The sequence below is a fragment of the Trachypithecus francoisi genome, unplaced genomic scaffold (assembly GCF_009764315.1).
Source record: "Trachypithecus francoisi isolate TF-2019V2 unplaced genomic scaffold, Tfra_2.0 Lachesis_group15, whole genome shotgun sequence".
Classification (NCBI taxonomy): Eukaryota; Metazoa; Chordata; class Mammalia; order Primates; family Cercopithecidae; genus Trachypithecus; species Trachypithecus francoisi.
Window position 1 is genome coordinate 72,575,262 of NW_022681460.1, and position 21,701 is coordinate 72,596,962.

General features: G+C 39.8%; 1 protein-coding gene across 8 annotated transcripts in view; it reads right to left on the reverse strand.

Moving 5' to 3' along the window:
• PHACTR2 (phosphatase and actin regulator 2) overlaps nucleotides 1–21,701 on the reverse strand; it is a 308,168-nt gene that overhangs the window by 9,946 nt on the left and 276,521 nt on the right. For 6 of the 8 annotated variants that reach the window (XM_033235201.1, XM_033235199.1, XM_033235205.1 and 3 more), the window contains one exon: nucleotides 13,537–13,613. In XM_033235201.1, coding sequence (XP_033091092.1) covers nucleotides 13,537–13,613 — 77 coding nt within the window. Of the gene's footprint in view, nucleotides 1–13,532; nucleotides 13,614–21,701 lie in introns of those variants that run through there. The other 2 variants (XM_033235200.1, XM_033235204.1) reach the window with 1 other exon arrangement.

Genomic DNA, 21,701 nt, shown 5'->3' on the forward strand with positions numbered 1-21,701 from the left:
TTGGGGATTCCACACAGGGTCTCCTCTAGGGCACTGCCTAGTGGAACTGTGAAAAGGAAGCCACTGTCCTCCAGATCCCAGAATGGTAGATCCACTGGTGGCTTGCATCATGTGCCTGGAAAGGCCACAGACATTCAATGCCAGCCTGTGAGAGCAGCCTGGGGGCTGCACTTTGCAAATCCACAGGGGTAGAGATGCCCACTTACACCAGAGTGCCCAGGACATGGGACATGCAGTCAGAGGCGATTATTTTGGAGCTTTATGGTTTAATGACTGCCCTCCTGGGTTTTGAACTTGCATGGGGCCTGTAGCCACTTTCTTTCGGCTGATTTCTCCCTTTGGGAATGGGAATGTTTACCCAATGTAGATCCCCACTGTATCTTGGAAATAACTAACTTGCTTTTTATTTTACAGATCATAGCTGGAAGCGATTTGCCTTTTTTCAGATGAGATTTTGAACTTTTGAAGTAATGCTGAAATGAATTAAGACTTTGGGGGACTGTTGGGAAGGCATTTTGAAATGTGAGAAGGACACGAGATTTGGGAGGGGCCAGGGGCAGAATGATATAGTTTGGATATTTGTCCCTGCCAAATCTCATGTTGGACTATAATCCCTAATGCTGGAGGTGGGGCCAGGAGGTGTTTGGGTCACGGGGGTGGATCCCTATGGCTTGGTACTGTCTTGGTGATAGTGAGTGACTTCTCACGACGTCTGGTTTAAAAGTGTGGGGCACTCCTCCTCCACTCTTGCTCCCATTCTTGCCATGTGATGTGCCTGCTCCCCCTTTGCTTTCTGCCATGATTGGAGACTTCCTGAGGCCTCCCCAGGAGCAGATGCTGCTATGCTTCCTGTGCAGCCTGCAGAACTGTGAGCCAATTAAACCTGTTTTCTTATAAATTACTCAGACTCAGGTATTTCTTTATAGCAGTCAAGAATGGCCTAATCCAGTCTGTGAGGGTGTTTTCAGGGACTGGCTTGTGAGTCTGAGTGGACTAGGTAGGGAAGATCTTCCCTCAGTATTGGCGGCCACAGCCAATCTGACAGAGAGCCAGAGAGGACAAAAACAGAGAAAAGGAGACTATGTCAATCCATCTGCTGGAGCTGGGATACACACTCTTCCTCTCTTGTCCTTGAACAACAACTCCAGGCTCCCCACCTTTGTATTCCAGAACTCACACCAGTACTCCCCACTGCCTCGAGCTCTCAGGCCTCTGGCCTTGGACTGAGCCAGGCTACCAGCATCCCAGGGTCTCCAGGTTGTCAACAACCTGTTGTGGGACTTCTCAGTATCCATTATCATGTGAACCAATTGCACTAATAAATCCCCTTTCATACATCTATATACATATATCTTATTGGTTTTGTTTCTCTGGAGAACCCGGACAGATTCAGACCCCTTTCTTGGCCATCAGATCTATACCCACCCCTGTCCTATTACCTTTTCTTCAAAGTCCTTAGCACTATCTGAAATGCTCATGTGTATTTATTGTTGACTTGGTAATAGTTTGCCTCTCTACTAGAACATAACCACCTGAGGACCTTATGAGACAGGTCCTAAACTCTCAGGGTCCAGAACACAATCTGGCTCACTAGGGATGTGCTCAGTAACTATCTGTTGAATGCATAAGTCACTGAACACATATATACAGGGGCATCTAGGAAGTTATTTGTTAGCTCTATAAATAACTCTATATAACTGACGAGTCCAATCAGAAGCCCCTAAACTTAATTACAAGTAAATGTATACTAATATACAATAACCCACCTGATAGGACATTCCAAAATGCTTTCTAGGAAGAGTCAATCAAAACTTGAAGCAAAATATGGAAGATCTATAAAAATATTTCAAAGAGTAACTGAAAACCTCTTAAATCAAGTATTTTATATACAATGTGAAAGGCAAATTGATGTGGTTTGGCTGTGTTCCCACCCAAACCTCATCTTGAATTGTAATCTCATAATCTTCACATTTTGTGGGAGGGACCTGGTGGGAGGTAATTGAATCAGGCGAGTGGTTTCCCCCATGCTGTTCTCGTGACGGTAAGTTCTCACGAGACCCGATGGGGCTTCTCCCTGCACTTGACACTCATTCTCTCTCCTGCTGCCCTGTGAAGAGGTGCCTTCTGCCATGATTGCAAGTTTCCTGAGGCCTCCCCAGCCACATGGAACTGTGAGTCAATTAAATCTCTTTCCTTTATAAATTACCCAGTCTCAGGTATGTCCTTAAAGCAGCGTGAGAATGGACTAATATACAGACAATAATAACAATCCTAATACAGTATATACCAGAGCTTACAAGTCCAAGTGCTATGCATGTATTTCCTCATTTAATCCCGAAAACAATCCTATGAGCCAAGTACTCCTATATCATCTTTGTATAGATGTGGAAACCAAGGCACAGGGATGCTACCTCATTTGCCCAAGGCAGAGAGAGAGAGAGAGAGCTGGTAAGTGGAAGTGCTATGCTCCAGACTCTGTCTTCCTAACCTACATTTGAGTATGAGATCAAAATATGTCCTCATCTGTACTTCCATTCGAAGGGGTAATTTTCTGGTGTTCTCTGGGTAGCATGAAATAGAAAAGGTGATCATTTGAATTTCTACCTCTATCCATTTTAATCAAATTTTATTTAAAATTTTTATTGTTTTATTATTTTTAATTGACATATAATAATTGTTCATATTTATGAGGTAGAGAGTGATATTTTGATGGCATAAAAAGTGTAATGATCAAACTAGCAAATCAATCATCCTATGCATTTATCATTTCTTTGTGTCAGGAACATTCAAAATTCTCTTTTTGAATATACATATGCTTTGTGAACATATGCAATAAATTATTAACTATAGTCCCCCTACAGTGCTATGGAACACTAGAACCTATTTCACCCATCTAACTGTATCTGTTAACCAACTGCAGCCTATCTCCTTTCCCTCACCCTGTTTATCCTCTAATAACCACTTGTCTACTCTCTACTTCAATGAGATCAACTTTTTAGCTTCTACATGTAAGTGAGAACGTGTGGTGTTTATCTTTCTGTGCCTGCCTTATTTTACATAACATAATATCCTCCAGGCTCATCCATGCTGGTGTAAATGACAGAATTTCATTCTTTCTGGTGGCTGAGTAGTGTTCCGTTGTGTATATATACCACAATTTCATTATCCATTCAAGTTTTGATCAGTTTTGAGCAGAGAAAAATCCTGTTCCATCTTCTCAGGTCACACTTTGATTGTTACAGTCTATTCTCAAACTTTTCACAATGACTCGAAGAGCCCATCCAGTGATATCCCAAACTAGCAGCAGTATCTCCCTCTGAGCAGGGCACGCCAGCATTGTCCACACTCCAGAAAGGGAGCAGGAACCAAGGAGCCCTGACAACACAGTGCATTGTCCCTCCAGGACCCTCCACCATGAGCTACCAAAGCTCTATCTTTCTTAGGTTCAGCTTTTCTAAAAATTAGTTAAAAACTCATCTAACTTAGCAATTATTTAGCTCTTGCCAAATCTGCTGGGCTTTGCGTACCAAACATTCCACAGTGTCCTAATCTTCAGATGTTCATCTAATCTTGAATTCAAGGGGCAAGGATAAGGAAACCTGATATTTTCTCTCCCCATTAGTAATGTCTGCGGAATGAAGAAGGTAAATGAAATTTTGGGGTTGGATAACAAAGGGAGTAGTCAATGGGCCAGGAGAGATAATCTTCTTTTTTGGGAGGTTGGGGGGACACCCTCTCACTCTCACACAGTCTGAAGTGTAGTGGCGTGATCTCGGCTCACTGCAATCCCTGCCTCCTGGATTCAAGTGATTCTCCTGCCTCAGTCTCCCAAGTAGCTGGGATTACAGACACCCGCCACCACGCACGGCTAATTTTTGTATTTTTTGTAGAGACAGCATTGTGCCATGTTGGCCAGGCTGGTCTTGAACTCCTGGCCTCAAGTGATCCTCCTGCCTTGGCCTCCCAAAGTGCTGGGATTACAGGCATGAGCCACTGCACCCCGCCAGAAGAGATAATCTTTGAAAGTCCAGTATTATCCTGGAAAGTATTCTGCATTTAATTTTCAAAAATGACTGAGGAGAGTGTAAGATTTTTTTTCCCTGCACACACCATTTGCCCATGGATCCCAGGACACAGTGAGTTCCACAGTCTGGATTGTATTGGAAGGCCACAGGCCACCAACACAGCTTCAAGGGCTGACTAGGAAAAGAAGGTGACCAATTAATACCGTGCATGTAATAATGTGCTGACAAAGCCAGAGGTCACATCTATGACCCCTCTTTAGATAGACTGCCCAGATTCGGTAAAAAGTAACAACCAGAAGGGAAAAAAAAGCCATATATTTTCCTGCTCTATCCAATCTGAAAATGATACTTACATCCTGTTTAAATTAGGCACCTTATCTTCAAATTCAGTTCTAAAACGCTGTGGTTAGAGGTACTGAAATTACAAAATACTCTTCAGTTTGTTATTTCTCAGTAATTTGCATTCATTTTAAAGTAGGAGAAATTCAGCTTTACCTCTTGAGAAGTTTGTCTATGTGACAGCATGACAGTTTTGGCTTTAGGCTTCAAGTTGGTGGAGCAATAAATAGATTTACTGTGCCCTAAGGATACTGAAGCTTTTTGTCCACCCTCTTTTTGGAACTTTCCTGAGACTCCAATCTGAAGTCATACATATTTTCTTCTTTCTTTTAAAACTGCAATACATTTTTTTTTCTCATTTTCATACTGTTGAGAGGGAGGGAATGGGGGAAAAGCTATTTTAAGTTATGGAATTCAGATAATGATTTTGATAAAGGTGGTTCCTTTATAATTTAATTTTAAAAAATTATTCACCTTCCTATAAACTTTTTATTTTTTATTTTTTACTTTTTTTGAGACAGAGTCTTGCTCTTTTGCCTAGGCTGGCGTACATTGGTGCAATCTTGGTTCACTGCAGCCTCTGCCTCCCGGTTTCAAGTGATTCTCCTGCTTCAGTCTCCAGAGTAGCTGGGATTACAGGCATACACCACCATGCCCAGCTAATTTTTTTAGTATTTTTAGTAGAGCCAGGGTTCACCATGTTGGCCAGGCTGGTCTTGAACCCCTGACCTCAGGTGATCAATCTACCTCGGCCTCCCAAAGTGCTGAGATTACAGGCATAAGCCACTGTGCCCAGCCCTTCCTATAAATGTATTGACATAACATAAAATATATAATTACTCACAAAGGTAAAATATTACTTTCCTGTACTTCCCTACTTGATAGATATAAAACTCCTAAATAATTCATTCCGCTTTTCTTTAAAAGAGTTTCATTGTCATGCCACATATACTTATTATTTTTAAATTTTCTTTATTTATTTTTTTAAAGAGACAGGGTCTGGTTTTGTCATCCAGCTGGAGTGCAGTGGCCAGATCATAGCTCACTGCTGCCTGGAACTCTGGGGCTCAGGGGATCCTCCCATACATACACTTATGTTAAACAAAGGAAGAGGCTCTCTTAAATCACAGCTCCTTGTTCTACTTGAGAGGCTACATCACACACTGGCTGGGCTCTTATCATTCCCAATACTGAGCCTTGCTTTCAACTCTGGTAGTAAAGCAGCATTTTGCAACCCTTTTAATTTCTGTCCAGGTAGCAAGTAAATGGAGTATCCATGAAAGGGAGTGCCACTACAAAAGCAGCCTTTCCATTCCTCAGTGCAGGACCCCTTATTAGTTTTTATTGCAGTTTCATGTATAGTCCCTGTGATGTCATATTTTGATAAGCATATCTAGAAGCTGAAAGGGTGGTTTACTTTAACTGTAAATCCACACAGGATAGTAATACCTCAAGAAAGTATAGAATGAGATCATTGCTTTAAAAAATACATATATGGGCTGGGTGCAGTGGCTCACGCCTGTAATCCCAGCACTTTGGGAGGCCGAGGCAGGTGGATCACAAGGTCAGGAGATTGAGACCATCCTGGCTAACACGGTGAAACCCCATCTCTACTAAAAATACAAAAAATTAGCCTGGCGTGGTGGCGGGCGCCTGTAGTCCCAGCTACTTGGGAGGCTGAGGCAGGAGAATGGCATGAACCTGGGAGGCAGAGCTTGCAGTGAGCCAAGATAGTGCCGCTGCACTTCAGCCTGGGCGACAGAGCGAGACTCCGTCTCAAAAAAAAAAAAAAATTATATGTGTATGTGTATGTGTCCATACATAGATACAGTTGACCCTTGAATAACATGGATTTGAACTGCATGAGTCCACTTATACATGGATATTCTTCCACCTCTGCCACCCATGAAACAACAAGACCAACCCCCTCCTTCTCCTCAGCCTATTCAACATGAAGACGATAAGGACGAAGACTTTTATGATGATCCAATTCCACTTAATGAATAGTAATGTTTTCTCTACCTTATGATTTATTATTATTATTTTTTGAGACAGATTCTCACTCTGTCGCCCAGGTGATCTCAGCTCACTTCAACCTCCACCTTCCAGGTTCAAGCAATTCTCATGCCTCAGGCTCCCAAGTAGCTGGGATTACAGATGTGTACCACCACACCCAGCTAATTTTTGTATTTTTAGTAGAGACGGGGATGCGCCATGTTGGCCAAGCTGGTCTCGAACTCCTGACCTCATGTGATCCTCTGGCCATGGCCTCCCAAAGTACTGGGATTACAGGCGTGAGCCACTGTGCCTGGCCTCCTTATGATTTTTAAAGTAACATTTTCTTTCCTGTAGCCTACTTTACTGTAAGAACATGGTACATAACACATGTAACACACAAAATAAGTGTTGATTGACTATGTTATCAGTAAGGATTCCAGTCACCAGTAGGTTTTAGTAGTTAAGTTTTGGGAGAGCCAAAAGTTATATGTGGATTTTTGACTGTGAGCGGGGATCAGAGCCCCTAACACCCACATTGTTCAAGGGTCACTGTATGTGAATATCTCAGTCTCAATATAAGAAAACTTCTCAACATTAAGAAAGCTCTCAACATAAAGAAAAACTTCTTACCATTAAGAAAATTTGAAAAGTAGAGAAAAGAAAAAGATATTACTATAACCCCACTCTAACGAAGCACTAAGAATTTTTGAAGTTATTTCCTAATCTTTATTTCCAGACATCTGAATTTTAAATAAAATATACTGCTGCTACAGTTAGTCAATATCCTGACTTTCCCACTTGACATTATGCCAATGATCTCTTGAAGCTCATTTTAACTCTAAGAGCCTCAATTCAATGATTCTATGAGTCTTCAGTAAGACTCCATAATACAAGAAGTAAATAATTTACAAGCTGATACAAATATGAAACTACTTTGTATACTCCAAAAATGTCATCATTTACAAAATGAGAAGTTTATTTTCAAAAAGTGATATTCTCTCTTGATAACAAATCTGATACATGTTAACACTTTCTCTATTGGGAAAACAGAGAATATCCAGAGGAAAATTAAAATTACTCAAAATCTTATCGCTCAGCTATAACTACTTTACAATTTAGAACTTAAGTAAAATTTCACCTTTCATGCAATTTGTCTTTAGAATTTAGAGAGTTATTTTATATTGTAGAAATTCCATTTACTACGGAAAAGGAAGTGGCTTTTTTTTTGCCATGTTGGTCTCCTTAGAGAACGCAATGATCCTATCTAATGATCTATCACCCTCAAATGAACTTTTGGGTTGTGAACAGTGGGCTGAATGGGCATTGCTGAGGGGTAGAAAATGCAGAATGTGGCCAGACAAGCAGCAAGGCCTAAGCAACTGAGGTTAGGGCTTGGTACCTATTGGGCCACAGGGCAATTTCTTCTGGGGACCATTTGTCTTCACCCTTGTTGTACAGCCCCAGAATCCATTCCAATTCCAGAGCACCATCTGGAAAATACTGGCAGAAACTGGGGGAATTAGATGACAGTGTAGAGCACCACAGTTCTTCATCACTAAAGACCAAACATGTCATGGAATGTATTCCATGGTGGAAGTATCAGAGGTACCTCCTCAGTGCACAAGACGTGGAAGTGTCACCATTAATATTAGTGCCAACACGATGGAATCCTCATTTACAGAAACAAGGACTTAGAGAATGGATCCTTTATTTTTTCTTTTAAATGTTTGTTTTTGACTAGGTAATACATTCATAATGTTTCAAAAATTCAAAACGTTCAAAAGGGTGAGTCGTGAGAAGTCTCCCTCCCATGCCTGCCCTTGGCCACCAGTTTGTGTCTCTCTCCGGAGATACAGAAATAAAAGAAGCTATATACAGAAGTGGGTCCTTCCATTGTACACCGGTACATCACTGTGTCAGAAATGGCCTCTAGATAAAGAGGTGCCCGAGAAGAGGAGTCAGCCCATTTATTAACCACCCCAAATCTGCAAGGAGTTCACAGATTGAGGTTTTGAAGGGAAGCCTTACTTGGTATAAGGAGACACTGTCTCATGCTAATAAGAGGAAAGGAGAGCTACTGTGTGTCTAGGTTGCATTTAAAGGGCAAGGTAATGATTCATATGGTGTTTAGTTTCCCCAAGAGAGGCTGGTGCTGAGTACCACCATCTTTTTTATGAGCAATTTGCTAAATGTAAAACTGGATTGTGTTTTTGTATTATTTTTATCAGAAAGAGTAGTGATTACCAGAACTTCTTCCTCTTAAAAGAATTACTGAAAACAGCTTGAAAATCATAAGCATTATTTTTATGTCTTGGAGCCAAAATATATCCCTACTGGAATATATCTCTAATGATCTCATAAGTTAATGGAAAAATAGCAGTAACATTTGCTTTACTGCCAAGGTTTAAGAATACTTAAGCAAGGCATATTCATTTTAGTGATAGGAAAATTTAATTTTTTCTTGTCTGGAAAGGTATTAAAGAGTGTTAATCAATTTATGTTTTGCAGAACTTTTAAAGTTTGCCCTTGATATCAGTTGTTACTTGCCCCAAAAGCTTATATATTTGCATCTGTTTATGTTTACATAAGCAATGAAGATATCAACAGACTTTTATGAAATACAAGAAGCATATACTAAATTTCTTAAGATGAGTAAATAAAAAAAAATAGCCAATACAATTTTGAGGGTGAAAAAAATGCCCGATCAAAAATAAAAGTATATTACAAATCTGTCCTAATTAAACAGTAGGATATAGACAGGGATAGACAAACAGCTCATTAGAACATAATAAGCAATCCAGAAATTGACTGATGTGTATATTAAAAGAGAATTTGACATCCACAGGGAAATAAGCGGCAGTGAGAGAATTAACTACCGATTTAGAAAAAAGTAAAGTTAGTTTACTTTTCTGAATCATACACACAAAAAAATGCACCCCTCCAAAGCATATATAACAGGTAAAAATAATAGTTTTATACTCTTGGCCTCCTCCGTCCATAAGACACAAAACAATGAAGTAAAACATAACAATACAGATAGATTTGAATATACAAAAATTTAAACAAAGTACCATTAAAAAGTTTAAAAGTTAACAACAAATTGGAGAAAAACATTGCAACATATGCAATAAAGGGCTGATATCCATGATATCTAAGGAGATGCTACCAGTCCATATAAAAGACAAACAACTACCCAAAAAATTGATCCCATAATTTTTTTTTTTTTTTTTTGAGACAGGGTCTCACTTTGTCACCCAGGCTAGAGTGCAGTGGTGTAGCCATGCCTCAATGCAGCCTCAATTTGCTGGGCTCAGGTGATTCTCTCACCTCAGCCACCCAAGTAGCTGAGACTACACGCAAGCACTGCCATGCTCAGCTAATTTTTAAAAGTTTTTCTAGAGATGGGGTCTCACTATGTTGATCAGGCTGGTAGAGAACTCCTGGGTTGAAGCAATCCTCCTGCCTCAGCTGGTCAGAAGTTTTGGATAGTCAAGTCAAATAATAAAAAATAAGTGATCAATAAAGATATGTTAAGATGCCCAATCTAATATAAATCAATGGAATGTGGTATTATTGTTCATCCTTTTAGAATATGAACCTCTCAACCACATCCCTCTCCTCCCAAATGCTGATGAGGGCAAGTCAGTAGACTAGGCATGCTCTTAAACTGTAGATCTGTAAACTAAGTGCTCTTTTTGGAGGATAGTGGAATAGTTTATTCCAAAATGCAAAATGTATATGCCCAGAAACCTAGCAAATCCACTTATGGGACTAACACAGAAATACTGGCATGTGTGCACAAAGATATACGCCTAAAGAAAGTCAAGGCAACATTGTTTTAATAATGAAAAATTGAAAACTCCATAAATATCCATCAATAGTGTAATTGTTCAATAACTTTTTGGCATATTATCTATGAAATGTCAGTCATTCAAATGAAATATATATATACACACACACACACACATACAACACACACACACACACATATATATATATATATATATATTTTTTTTTTTTTTTGAGACAGGATCTCTCTCTGTTGCCTAGGCTGGAGTGCAAGAGTGCAGTGGTGTGATCTGGGCTCACTGCAACCTCTGCCTCCTGGACTCAAGGGATCCTCCCACCTCAGCTTCCCAAGCACCTGGGATTACAGGTGTGAGCCACTACACTCAGCTAATTTTTGCATTTTTAGTAGAGACAGTGTTTGTTATGTTGTCCTGGCTGGTCTTGAACTCCTGAGCTCAAATGATCTGCCCACCTCGGCCTCCCCAAGTGCTAGGATTACAGGCCTGAGCCACTGCATCCAGCTCAATGAGATATATATTATAGAAAGATTTCTTAGATGCTGTGTTTATGTGTGAGAGAGAGTGCATATAAATGCATACATGTACATACACATATTTTATATATATATACACACACATGTTTATAAATGCATAGAAAAACATCTAAAAGGATCTACATCAAGCTTTTACTAGTGGATACCTGTGAGAATAGAAATGAGGTTGGGAAAGGAGTAAAGGGTTTTCATTTATACTTAATAGAATTTTGTATTGCTTGAATGCTTAATTAGAATATATTATTTTTGTACATACAAATACAAATATAAAAAAGAGGCCAGGTGCAGTGGCTCATGCCTGTAATCACAACATTTTGGGAGACTGAGGTGGGAGGATCGCTTGAGCTCAGGAGTTCAAGACCACCCTGGGCAACATAGCAAGACCTCATCTCTACTAAAAAAAAAAAAATACCCCCACAAAAACAAAATGACCCTTACTTCTCCCTGCACCCCAATTTTATTGTACTTCTTCATATAGAGTACAACAGAATAGAAAGAACCTCTTTTAGTATAAATATTTGTTTTTCGTAAAATGAGAACTTCCATAAAGATGTACTTTTAAAATTTGATTCTTTTTGACTGTAATTTATTCTTTATATCATGCTATTAAATGAAGATAAGGCTATCAGATACTCCAACTTCTAGGAAAACTACGCAGAAGCAAAACTATCCCGAATAATAATGTGTGGGTTGAGTGCAGACACTGCAGCTCAGGTGTCAGGACTCAACTGCACCAAGCACTCCATCTTCCCAGTTGCCCGGAGGCCCCAGTCAGCATGAGGTCACCCCAAATATTGAGCCACCTTTCAATAATCAACTTTACTTCAGAAGAGCAGCTACAGGTGTCACATTTTAGCATACATTTTTCCCCACCTCAGAAGTGGAAGGGAGAAAAGAGGGGGAAAAAAAAAGTCTGGCTTCATAGGGACACGTTGTTGGTCTCAGAGTACATTATGATAGAATAAAGCCCTCAAATAGATAAAAATCCATTCAGGATGTTGGAATACTCTACATGTATATACAAACAAATGACAGAGGAGGACATAAACAAATAAAGAAGAAGTACATTCAGCTCTTGGTGTCTGCAGGGGATTCATTCCAGGACCCCTTCAGATACGAAAATCGATGAATTCCTCAAGTCCCTGATATAAAATGGTGTAGAATTTACATACAACCTACGCCCATCCTCTTATATACTTTAAATCATCTTTAGATTACTTATACTACCTAATATAATGTAAGTGCTGTATAAATAGCTATTATACAGTATCATTTTATGATCTGTGTTATTTTTATTGTTGTGGTGTTATTTTGTATTTGTTTTAAAAAATATTTTGGGCTGGGTGTGGTGGCTCATGCCTGTAATCCCAGCATTTTGGGAGACTGAGGCGGGCGGATCACTTGAGGTTAGGAGTTTGAGACCAGCTGGACCAACATGGTGAAACCCTGTCTCCGTTATTAATACAAAAATTAGCCAGGTATGGTGGCACAGGCCTGTAATCCCAGCTACTTGGGAAGCTGAGGCAGGAGCATCGCTTGAACCTGGGAGGTGGATGTTGCAGTAAACTGAGATTGTGCCTCCAGCCTGGGTGACAGAGCGAGACGCTGTCTAAAAAAAAAAAAAAAAAAAAAAATTTGGATTGTGGCCAGTTGATTCTGCAGATGGGGAACCCATAGATATGGAAGGCCGACTGTAACCCTGAAAGAAAGGGGAGTTGCCCTGGCACACAAGACAGTAACATAGGAAGAAAACCTGTGGAGTAAGTCTATGATAACAAACCTCACTGCTCCCCCATCAATTTCAGGGAAGTTTGCTGTTAAAGTTGGAGGTTATACAGCACCTTCCTTTATATTTTGACATGCTCCCAGTACACAGGGCCATCATAACTGGGACTGCAGGAACAGTGGCACCAGGATGTATGGCTGTAGCTTAGGGGACCAATATTTGTTTTCCACAAAGACCTATCATGATCTTCTTCATGTCATTGGTCATCTATCCTGGTATTTTTTATTGATTTGATTTTTAAAGATTTGATTTGCTTGCAAATTTTTAGAAACACCTGTTATACAAAGCAAAGTACATTCGTCCTTAAGACAGAAATAAACAGAACACCTGTGAAGTGAGGGGGTCAGACTATATGATCACTCAGGTCCTTTCTGGGTTTGGTAACCTGTGAAAGAAACCGAAGGGGACTGGGGGAAAAATGGTAAGATGATAGCAATATCCTGTAGCACCAATAAAATCAGGATTCCCATTCTAAAGTTGTATCTTCTGAAAAGTCAGCTTCAATCCTATGTTATGCCTATTGTGAAACCAAAGTGTTATATATGTGCCCACACTGACTCTTGCCAGCATCTATTCTGGGCATACAACTTCAACTAAGTCTGTTCAAGAGCAGAATAAATGATGCCTTCAGGCCCAGAAAAAAACGAAGAAAGGAACCAAAATGTAGTCCTATGGAATGATTCAGACTTCCTTGAAAGAAAAGATTTAATTTTAGAAATTCTTATTCAGCATGATTAGTTTTAGTGTTCTTGAAGGAGATAGCTGAGTTTATTACGAAATTCTAGAAATTTACAGTCTTATCTAGTAATATCTTTAAAACTGTCACACTGACTGTTAGGTTCTTAAAAGCAAGCAAGGACAAATGTGAGGGAAGCAGAAATGTTCATAAGATGGTTTTAAGCTAAACTGTTTAAAAACATTTTTTAATTGTGATAAAATATACCTATCATAAAATTTACCATTGTAGGCAATTTCTTTTTTTTAACCAACTTAAGGTGGGATCACATCTTAAGCATTCTCAATTTCTAAACTATTTTGTCACCTACCTTGTAAACTGTCGACTCTCTTCATGAACTTCCATTTCTGTGCTTTTAAATTCATTTAGTTCTTTCCTTATTGCTGCCTAAACAGGAAAAAAAAAATAGATAAACAGAATTGTTATTTGGGTCATATATTACCCCCATATATACAGCATCAATGAAGCAGATCTTTTTTTTTTTTTTAGGAGATAGGCTCTCACTCTGTCACCCAAGCTGGAGTGGAGTAGTGAGATCATGGCTCATTGTAGCCTCAAACTCCTGGGCTTAAGTGATCCTCCCACCTCAGCATTCCAAATAGCTGGCATTACAGGTCTGTGCCACCATGGTCAGGTAATTTTTAAATTTTTTTTGTAGAGACGGAGTCTCAAGATATTGCCCAGGCTGATCTTGAACTTCTAGGCTCAAGTGATCCTCTTGCCTCAGTTTCTCAAAGTGCTGAGATTACTGGTATAAGCCACCATACCCAGCTTAGACATTCTTTTAAGGTGTAATAAATGTAATGTCATACTATAGCCAAACTAAAACCAGGATAGACTTCCTTCAAGTGCCCTTGGCAAGGGGGAGTGGGAGTGGGCCTTTGCTAAACTCATCCTCTGAGCCTGGTCTATGAAGCACACGGAACATCCCCCACCTACGATAACCACAAGGAAAGTGCAGGTCATGACATTTTCTGAGAAGCAATACCATTTTCCTATGGAAAGTTCTGCATTGAATATTGCCCACAACATGGCTTTGACTAGCTGCCAGAGAGCTACTGAGAAGGCAGTCGCTTATATGTTCTTTAATATTGAAAGTTTATAGAAATAGAACTTATAATTTGAGCATCGTCCTTAAAGCTACCCAAAGAAAATATCAAATAGAATGCATTGCTATTTAAAGAACACATAATCCATGTCACGTAATTTTTGGTATTTGAGGGGATGCTTACGCCATTCAGACTGAAATGTTAACATTAGTTATCTGTTAACAAATAGTGGCAGGATTACAGATGATTTGTGGTTTCAAATTTCTGCTTATTTTCATTTCCTAACTTTTCTACAAAGAATGTTTTACTCATGTTTTTTAAAAGGCGCTAATAAAAACACCCCTGTAACCTCTAGGCAAAATGGACTCTTCAGCCAAAACAAAGAATGATAAGTTATAGGGAACGACTTCACTGGGAGATAAAAAGTCTTCTTTGTGGTTGGAAAATAATAAATTTTAGAAAAGGGAACAGACAGAAAAAAGCCCTGAGGCCTCTCTCTGGCTCTTTCTCATAACTAACCATCATTCTGCAATACACAAGCCTTTCCCTCAACACTCCTTTCAATGCCATCTTTAAGTCCATGTCACAGATTGTCTCTTCTCCCCAAATGTATTCCTCAGCCCCTGTAGTTTCTATGGGGAACCTGTGACTAGGAACTGTGACAATAATGCTTGCTATTGACTTTTGGAAATGAAGAAGCAAGCAGAGAAATATGTGTGAGCCTGAGTCTTCTGTGACATGGCTGTCCAGTTTGTCTCACCAGTCTGAACGACAGTGAGGACGCTTTTGCTTACTGCAAAAACTGATGCGTAGAATCAGAAGGAGAAAGAGTGAGGACGCTCTATACCACTCACCAATTAACATCTATCAAACATTCTTCCTTGAAAGGTTTTTTTGTTTTGTTTTGTTTTTTGAGATGGAGTTTCGCTCTTGTTGCCCAGGCTGGAGTGCAGTGGCGCGATCTTGGCTCACTGCAACCTCCGCCTCCCGGGTTCAAGTGATTCTCCTGCCTCAGCCTCCCGAGTAGCTAGGATTACATGCATGTGCCAGCATGCCCAGCTAATTTTTGTATTTTTAGTAGAGACGGGGTTTCACCATGTTGGGCAGGTTGGTCTCAAACTCCTGACCTCGTGATCCACCCACCTCGGCCCTCCAAAGTGCTGGGATTACAGGCATGAGACACTGTGCCCAGCCGAAAGGAGGTATTTTAATTTGAATAGTGCCAGAGAATCCTGTCTTGATGTTCATTTTAAATTTCTTCTCCAAATGTAAGGGTTTAGCAGAGGAAGTGAAAAGCGGTACACTTGGAGTTAGAAGACAGGTATTCTAGTCTTGGCTATGTCCTCATTAGCAGTGTGACCCTTAGTAAGACACTTCACTCCAAACCTCAGTTTTCTTATCTGGAAAACCAGGAGGAAATTCTTCACAAAATGATGAGCATTAATCAAGAGCATATTTGAAAGTGCTTTGTACACTGCAGAGTCAATGAAATATCATTATTATGAGCCTCTTGAAAAACAGATTATTCTAGTTTGTGATTGGGATTAACAATTCTTTCATTTTTATTTATGAAGAGTCTACTGGAATTAAAGAAGATAATGCCACCGAAGTTGACTTAACCATGAATAAGATAAAGTCCTTATTTGCAATAGTAGGTTAGCTACTGCTGATCTAGTATGGCAAAAATCAATGAAAGCATTCTGTGAGAATCAACTGAGATATGGAATTTACAAAACATTACTATTGTAAATTGTGTGCTATACACCCGTCATATTAACAAAATTTATAATTCACTGGTGACCATATACATACACATAAAGAGAGACAGTTTACTATTTACAGGCACATCCTACATGCTCATCTGCAATGTGACTTTGCAATTTCCCTATCAAGAGGTGAAGTCTATCTCTCCAGCCTCGACACTGGGTGAGTCCTGTAACCGCTTTCAACAAATGCACACCGTAGAGGTAGAGGTGATACATGCCAGTCTGATGAAGCCCTTAACTGGCCTGGCACCTTTTGCTTCTTGCTACTTGAAAGTCAGCTGCCACGTAAAAAAAAGTGACTACTCTCAGAAAACCATGCTGTGAGAAACCCAAGATACAGGAAAAGGCCCTGGAGGATAAGATACTGGGTAGACAGAGAGAGAGAGGACAAGGAGCAAAAGGCACCAACGATTAGTGAAGAAGCTATCTTGGAAGTGAATTCTCTAACCCAGCATTTCACCTGATGCCACAGGGATCCGAAACAAACTGCTGGGCTGAGCCCTTCCCAAATTCCTAACTCACAGAATTGAGAACAAAATAGCTGTTTTAAAAGCCACTAAGTTCTGGGGTGATTTGTTAAAAAGCAGTTGATAACCTAAGAACTATTCTAAGGCTTTTACCTTACAGCTGATATAATGGAGGCCTAGAGACATCATGTGACTTGCTAGAGAGAGATGCACGTTAACCCTTTTCCTGTTTGCCCTGAGAATACTTGCCTGCCAGCACTAACGGCTGCAGTTGTTCACCTCAGGATAAGTTTGCCATGAAATATCTTGCTTTTATTTTCATAACGACTTTGGAAACAGAAGACATCATTCTATTTATAGCATTACGGTTTTAGTAGTGGTATTCCCATTTACAAAATACAGTACTTCTCTATTGCTGAAAATGTCAAATCCTAGAAAACGCAGCATTTCTATGTGTGATGTTAACATCATTCTCAAACAGTTGTTGGCCAAAAAATTGTTCGGTGAATCTGATTTTTCCAAAATAGATGATTTTGATGTTGGTTCTACTTAGAAACAACTCCAAGAACCGTTTTTGCAATTTATTTATTTATTTATTTAAGACAGGGTCTCACTCTGTCATTCAGGTAGGAGTAGAGTGGCGTGATCTCAGCTCACTGCAACCTCTGCCTCCTGGGTTCAAACAATCCTCCCACCTCAGCCTCCTGAGTGGCTGGGACTACAGGTGCACACCATTATGCCTGGTTAATTTTTTTTAATCTTCTGTAGAGGTGGATTTCACAATGTTGGCCAGGCTGGTTTCAAACTCCCAGGGTCAAGCGATCCACCCACTTCGGCCTCCCAAAGTGCTGGGACTACAGGCGTGAGCCACCGCAATCGGCCCCTAGTTTATTTTCACATGGGAAATCTGTCAGATTTGCTTCAGCCTCAAAGAGCGTGTTTATGTAAAATTAAATGAGCACTGGCAGTGAGGTGCATTTTCTTTCTCTAAACAGGAAAAGGGTTAAGTGACAAACATGGGGCTCACACAGAAGCCTTTTAACTTCACATCCTACAGTCTTTCCACTAAAATGAGCTTCTGGGCCCCTGTCATCAGGATAATTGCTTCAGATCTGCATGTTGTGTGTGTGGGCTTACAATTAGAAAAGATGTATCAGTTATGTGAATGATGTGGCAATGGAAGTGATGTGAAATTATAAGGATGAGTTATTTGAAAAAAATATACCAGAAAGATGTGACTACAGGCAATTAAAGAGATAAAATGCTTATTTAAAATTCACTGAAGATTGATCATACTTTTATTACAACAGATACTTCTTCTTGGAATAAAGAGTAAGATTTCCTGAGAGAGTTTAAAGAGGAAAAAAAGTAATTCAGACACTAGACAAATACATGTATAATAAACTTAACTCTCTTTTTTGCAATGGAGACCAGGTTTTAGGCCTAATAATTCTTCACATATATGTAAAGAGGACTGATTTTTTTTTTTTTTTTTTTTTTGAGACAGGGTCTTGTTCTGTCACCCAGGCTGGAGTGCAGGTGGTGTGATCACAGCTCACTGCAGCCTCAAATTCCAAGGCTCAAGACACCCTCCCACCTCAGTCTCCCGAGTAGCTGGGACCACAGCTGTGTGGCCACCACACCTGGCTAATTTAAAAAAAAAAAATATTTGTAGAGACGAGGATTTGCTGTGTTGCCCAGGCTGGTCTCAAGCAATCCTCCTGCCTTAGCCTACCCAAAGTGTTGGGATTACAGCCATGCGTCACCACACCCAGTCTGGGACTGCTTTTGTTGAAAGACATGAGATAGAAAGAGCTGGGCTGAAGTTTTAGGGAATTAGAGCCCCAGTGGTGCTGGGTTGTACCACCAATGGGAAACCATTGAGCCCAAACTAGGTATTTCTAGAGTAGAAACAACAACAACAAAACTCTATGAGATAGAAACTGAGACCAAATATGTAGTAATTTTGGCATCATGAGAATTATAGAGAGGAAAAAGGAAACAAAAATGTCTGAAGCTAAGTTTAAAATTGGCCAGTGGTGAGTGGTAACAGGACTGCTTCATCACTCCCAGTCAGCTCAGGCGTTACGCTGGGAAGAAGCAACAGGTGATTTGTTGAAAATTCAGAACCTGGAGTGGACCTCCAGCAAACTCCAACAGACTTGAAGCTGAGGGGCCAGTCTGTTAGAAGTAAAATGAGCAAACAGAAAGGAATAGTATCAACATCAACAAAAAGGACATCCACACCAAAACCCCATCTGTAGGTCACCAACGTCAAAGACCAAAGGTAGATAAAACCACAAAGATGGGAAGAAACCAGAGCAGAAAGGGCTGAAAATTCCAAAAACCAGAGTGCCTCTTCTCCTCCAAAGGGTCACAACTCCTTGCCAGCAAGGGAACAAAACTAGACAGAGAATGAGTTTGACGAGTTGACAGAGTAGGCTTCAGAAGGTTGGTAACAACAAACTTCTCTGAGCTAAAGGAGCACGTTTTAACCCATCGCAAGGAAGCTAAAGACCTTGAAAAAAGGTTAGATGAATGGCTAACTAGAATAACCAGTGTAGAGAAGAGCTTAAATGACCTGATGGAGCTGAAAACCACAGTACGAGAACTTCATGAAGCATATACAAGCTTCAATAGCTGATTCGATCAAGTGGAAAAAAGGATATCAGTGATTGAAGATCAAATTAATGAAATAGAGTGAGAAGATAAGATTAGAGAATAAAGAGTGAAAAGAAACGAACACAGCCTCCAATAAATATAAGACTATGTGAAAAGACCTAATCCATGTTTGATTGATGTACCTGAAAGTGACGGGGATAATGGAACCAAGTTAGAAAACAGTCTTCAGGATATTATCCAGGAGAACTTCCCCAACCTAGCAACACAGGCCAACATTCAAATTCAGGAAATACAGAGAACACCACAAAGATACTCCTCAAGGAAAGCAACCCCAAGACACATAACTGTCAGATTGACCAAGGTTAAAATGACGGAAACAATGTCAAGGGCAGCCAGAGAGAAAGGTCGGGTTACCCACAAAGAGAAGCCCATCAGACTCACAGTGGATCTCTTGGCAGATACCCTACCAGCCAGAAGAGAGTGGGGGGCCAATATTCAACCATTCTTAAAGAAAAGAATTTCCAACCCAAAATTTCATATCCAGACAAACTAAGCTTCATAATTGAAGGAGAAAAAAAATCCTTTCCAGACAAGCAAATGCTGAAAGATTTTGTCATCACTAGGCCTGCCTTACAAGAGCTCCTGAAGGAAGCACCAAACATGGAAAGGAACAACCAGTACCAGCCACTGCAAAGACATGCCAAACTGTAAAGGCCTTTGATGCTATAAAGAAAGTGCATCAACTATTGGGCAAAATAAGCAGCTAACATCATAATGACAGGATCAAATTCAAACATAACAATATTAAACTTAAATGTAAATGGGCTAAATGCCCCCATTAAAAGGCACAGACCGGCAAACTGGATAAACAGTCTAGACCCATCAGTGTGCTGTATTCAGGAGACCCATCTCACGTGCGAAGACACACATAGGCACAAAATAAAGGGATGGAGGAAGGCCTACCAAGCAAACAGAAAGCAAAAAAAAGCAGGGCTTGCAATCCTGGTCTCTGATAAAACAGACTTTAAACACACAAATATCAAAAGAGACAAAGAAGGCCATTACATAATGGTAAAGGGATCAATTCAACAAAAAGAGTTAACTATTCTAAATATATATGCACTCAATACAGGAGCACCAGATTCATAAAACAAGTTCTTAGACACCTACAAAGAAACTTAGATGCCCACACAATAATAATGGGAGACTTTAACACCCCACTGTCAATACTGGAAAGATCAACAAGACAAAAAATTAACAATGATATCCAAGACTCGAACTCAGCTCTGGAACAAGTGAATGTAACAGACATCTATAGTATTCTCCACCCCAAATCAACAGAATATACATTCTTTTTAGCACCACAATGCACTTATTCTAAAATTGACCACATAATTGGAAGTAAAACACTCCTCAGCAAATGTAAAGGAACAGAAATCAAAACAAACTGTCTCTCAGACCACAGTGCAATCAAATTAGAACTCAGGATTAAGAATCTGCCTCAAAACCGCACAACTACATGGAAACTGAACAACCTGCTCCTGAATGATTACTCGATAAATAACGAAATGAAGGCAGAAATAAAGATGTTCTTTGAAACCGATGAGAACAAAGACACAATGTACCATATCTCTGGGACACAGCTAAAGCATTGTGTAGCGGGAAATTTACAGCATTAAATGCCCACAAGAGAAAGCAAAAGAGATCTAAAATCGACACCCAAACATCACAATTAAAAGAACTAGAGAAGCAAGAGCAAACAAATTCAAAAGCTTGCAGAAGACAAGAAATAACTAAGATCAGAGCAGAACTGAAGGAGATAGAGACGTAAAAAACCCTTCAAAAAAAATCAATGAATCCAGGAACTGGTTATTTGAAAAGATCAACAAAATAGATAGACTGCTAGCAAGACTAATAAAGAAGAAAAGAATCAAATAGATGCAATAAAAAATGATAAAGGGGACATCACCACTGATCCCACAGAAACACAAACTACCATCAGAGGATACTATAAAAACCTCTAAATCAATAAACTAGAAAATCTAGAAGAAATGGATGAATTCCTGAGCACATACACCCTCCCAAGACTAAACCAGGAAGAAAGTGAATCTATGAATAGACCAATAACAAGTTCTGAAATTGAGGCAATAATTAATAGCCTACCAACCAAAAAAAGTCCAGGACCAGACAGATTCACAGCCGAAATCTACCAGAGGTACAAAGAGGAGCTGGTACCATTCCTTCTGAAACAATCCCAATCAGTAGAAAAAGAGGCAGTCCTCCCTAACTCATTTTATGAGGCCAGCATCATCCTGATAGCAAAGCCTGGCAGAGACACAACAAAAAAAGATAATTTTAGGCCAGTATCCCTGATGAACATCAACGCAAAAATCCTCAATCAAATACTGGCAAACCGAATCCAGCAGCTCATCAAAAAGCTGATCTACCATGATCAAGTTGACTTCATCCCTAGGATGCAAGGCTGGTTCAACATACGCAAATTAATAAATGTAATCCATCACATAAACAGAACCAATGACAAAAACCACATGATTATCTCAATAGATGCAG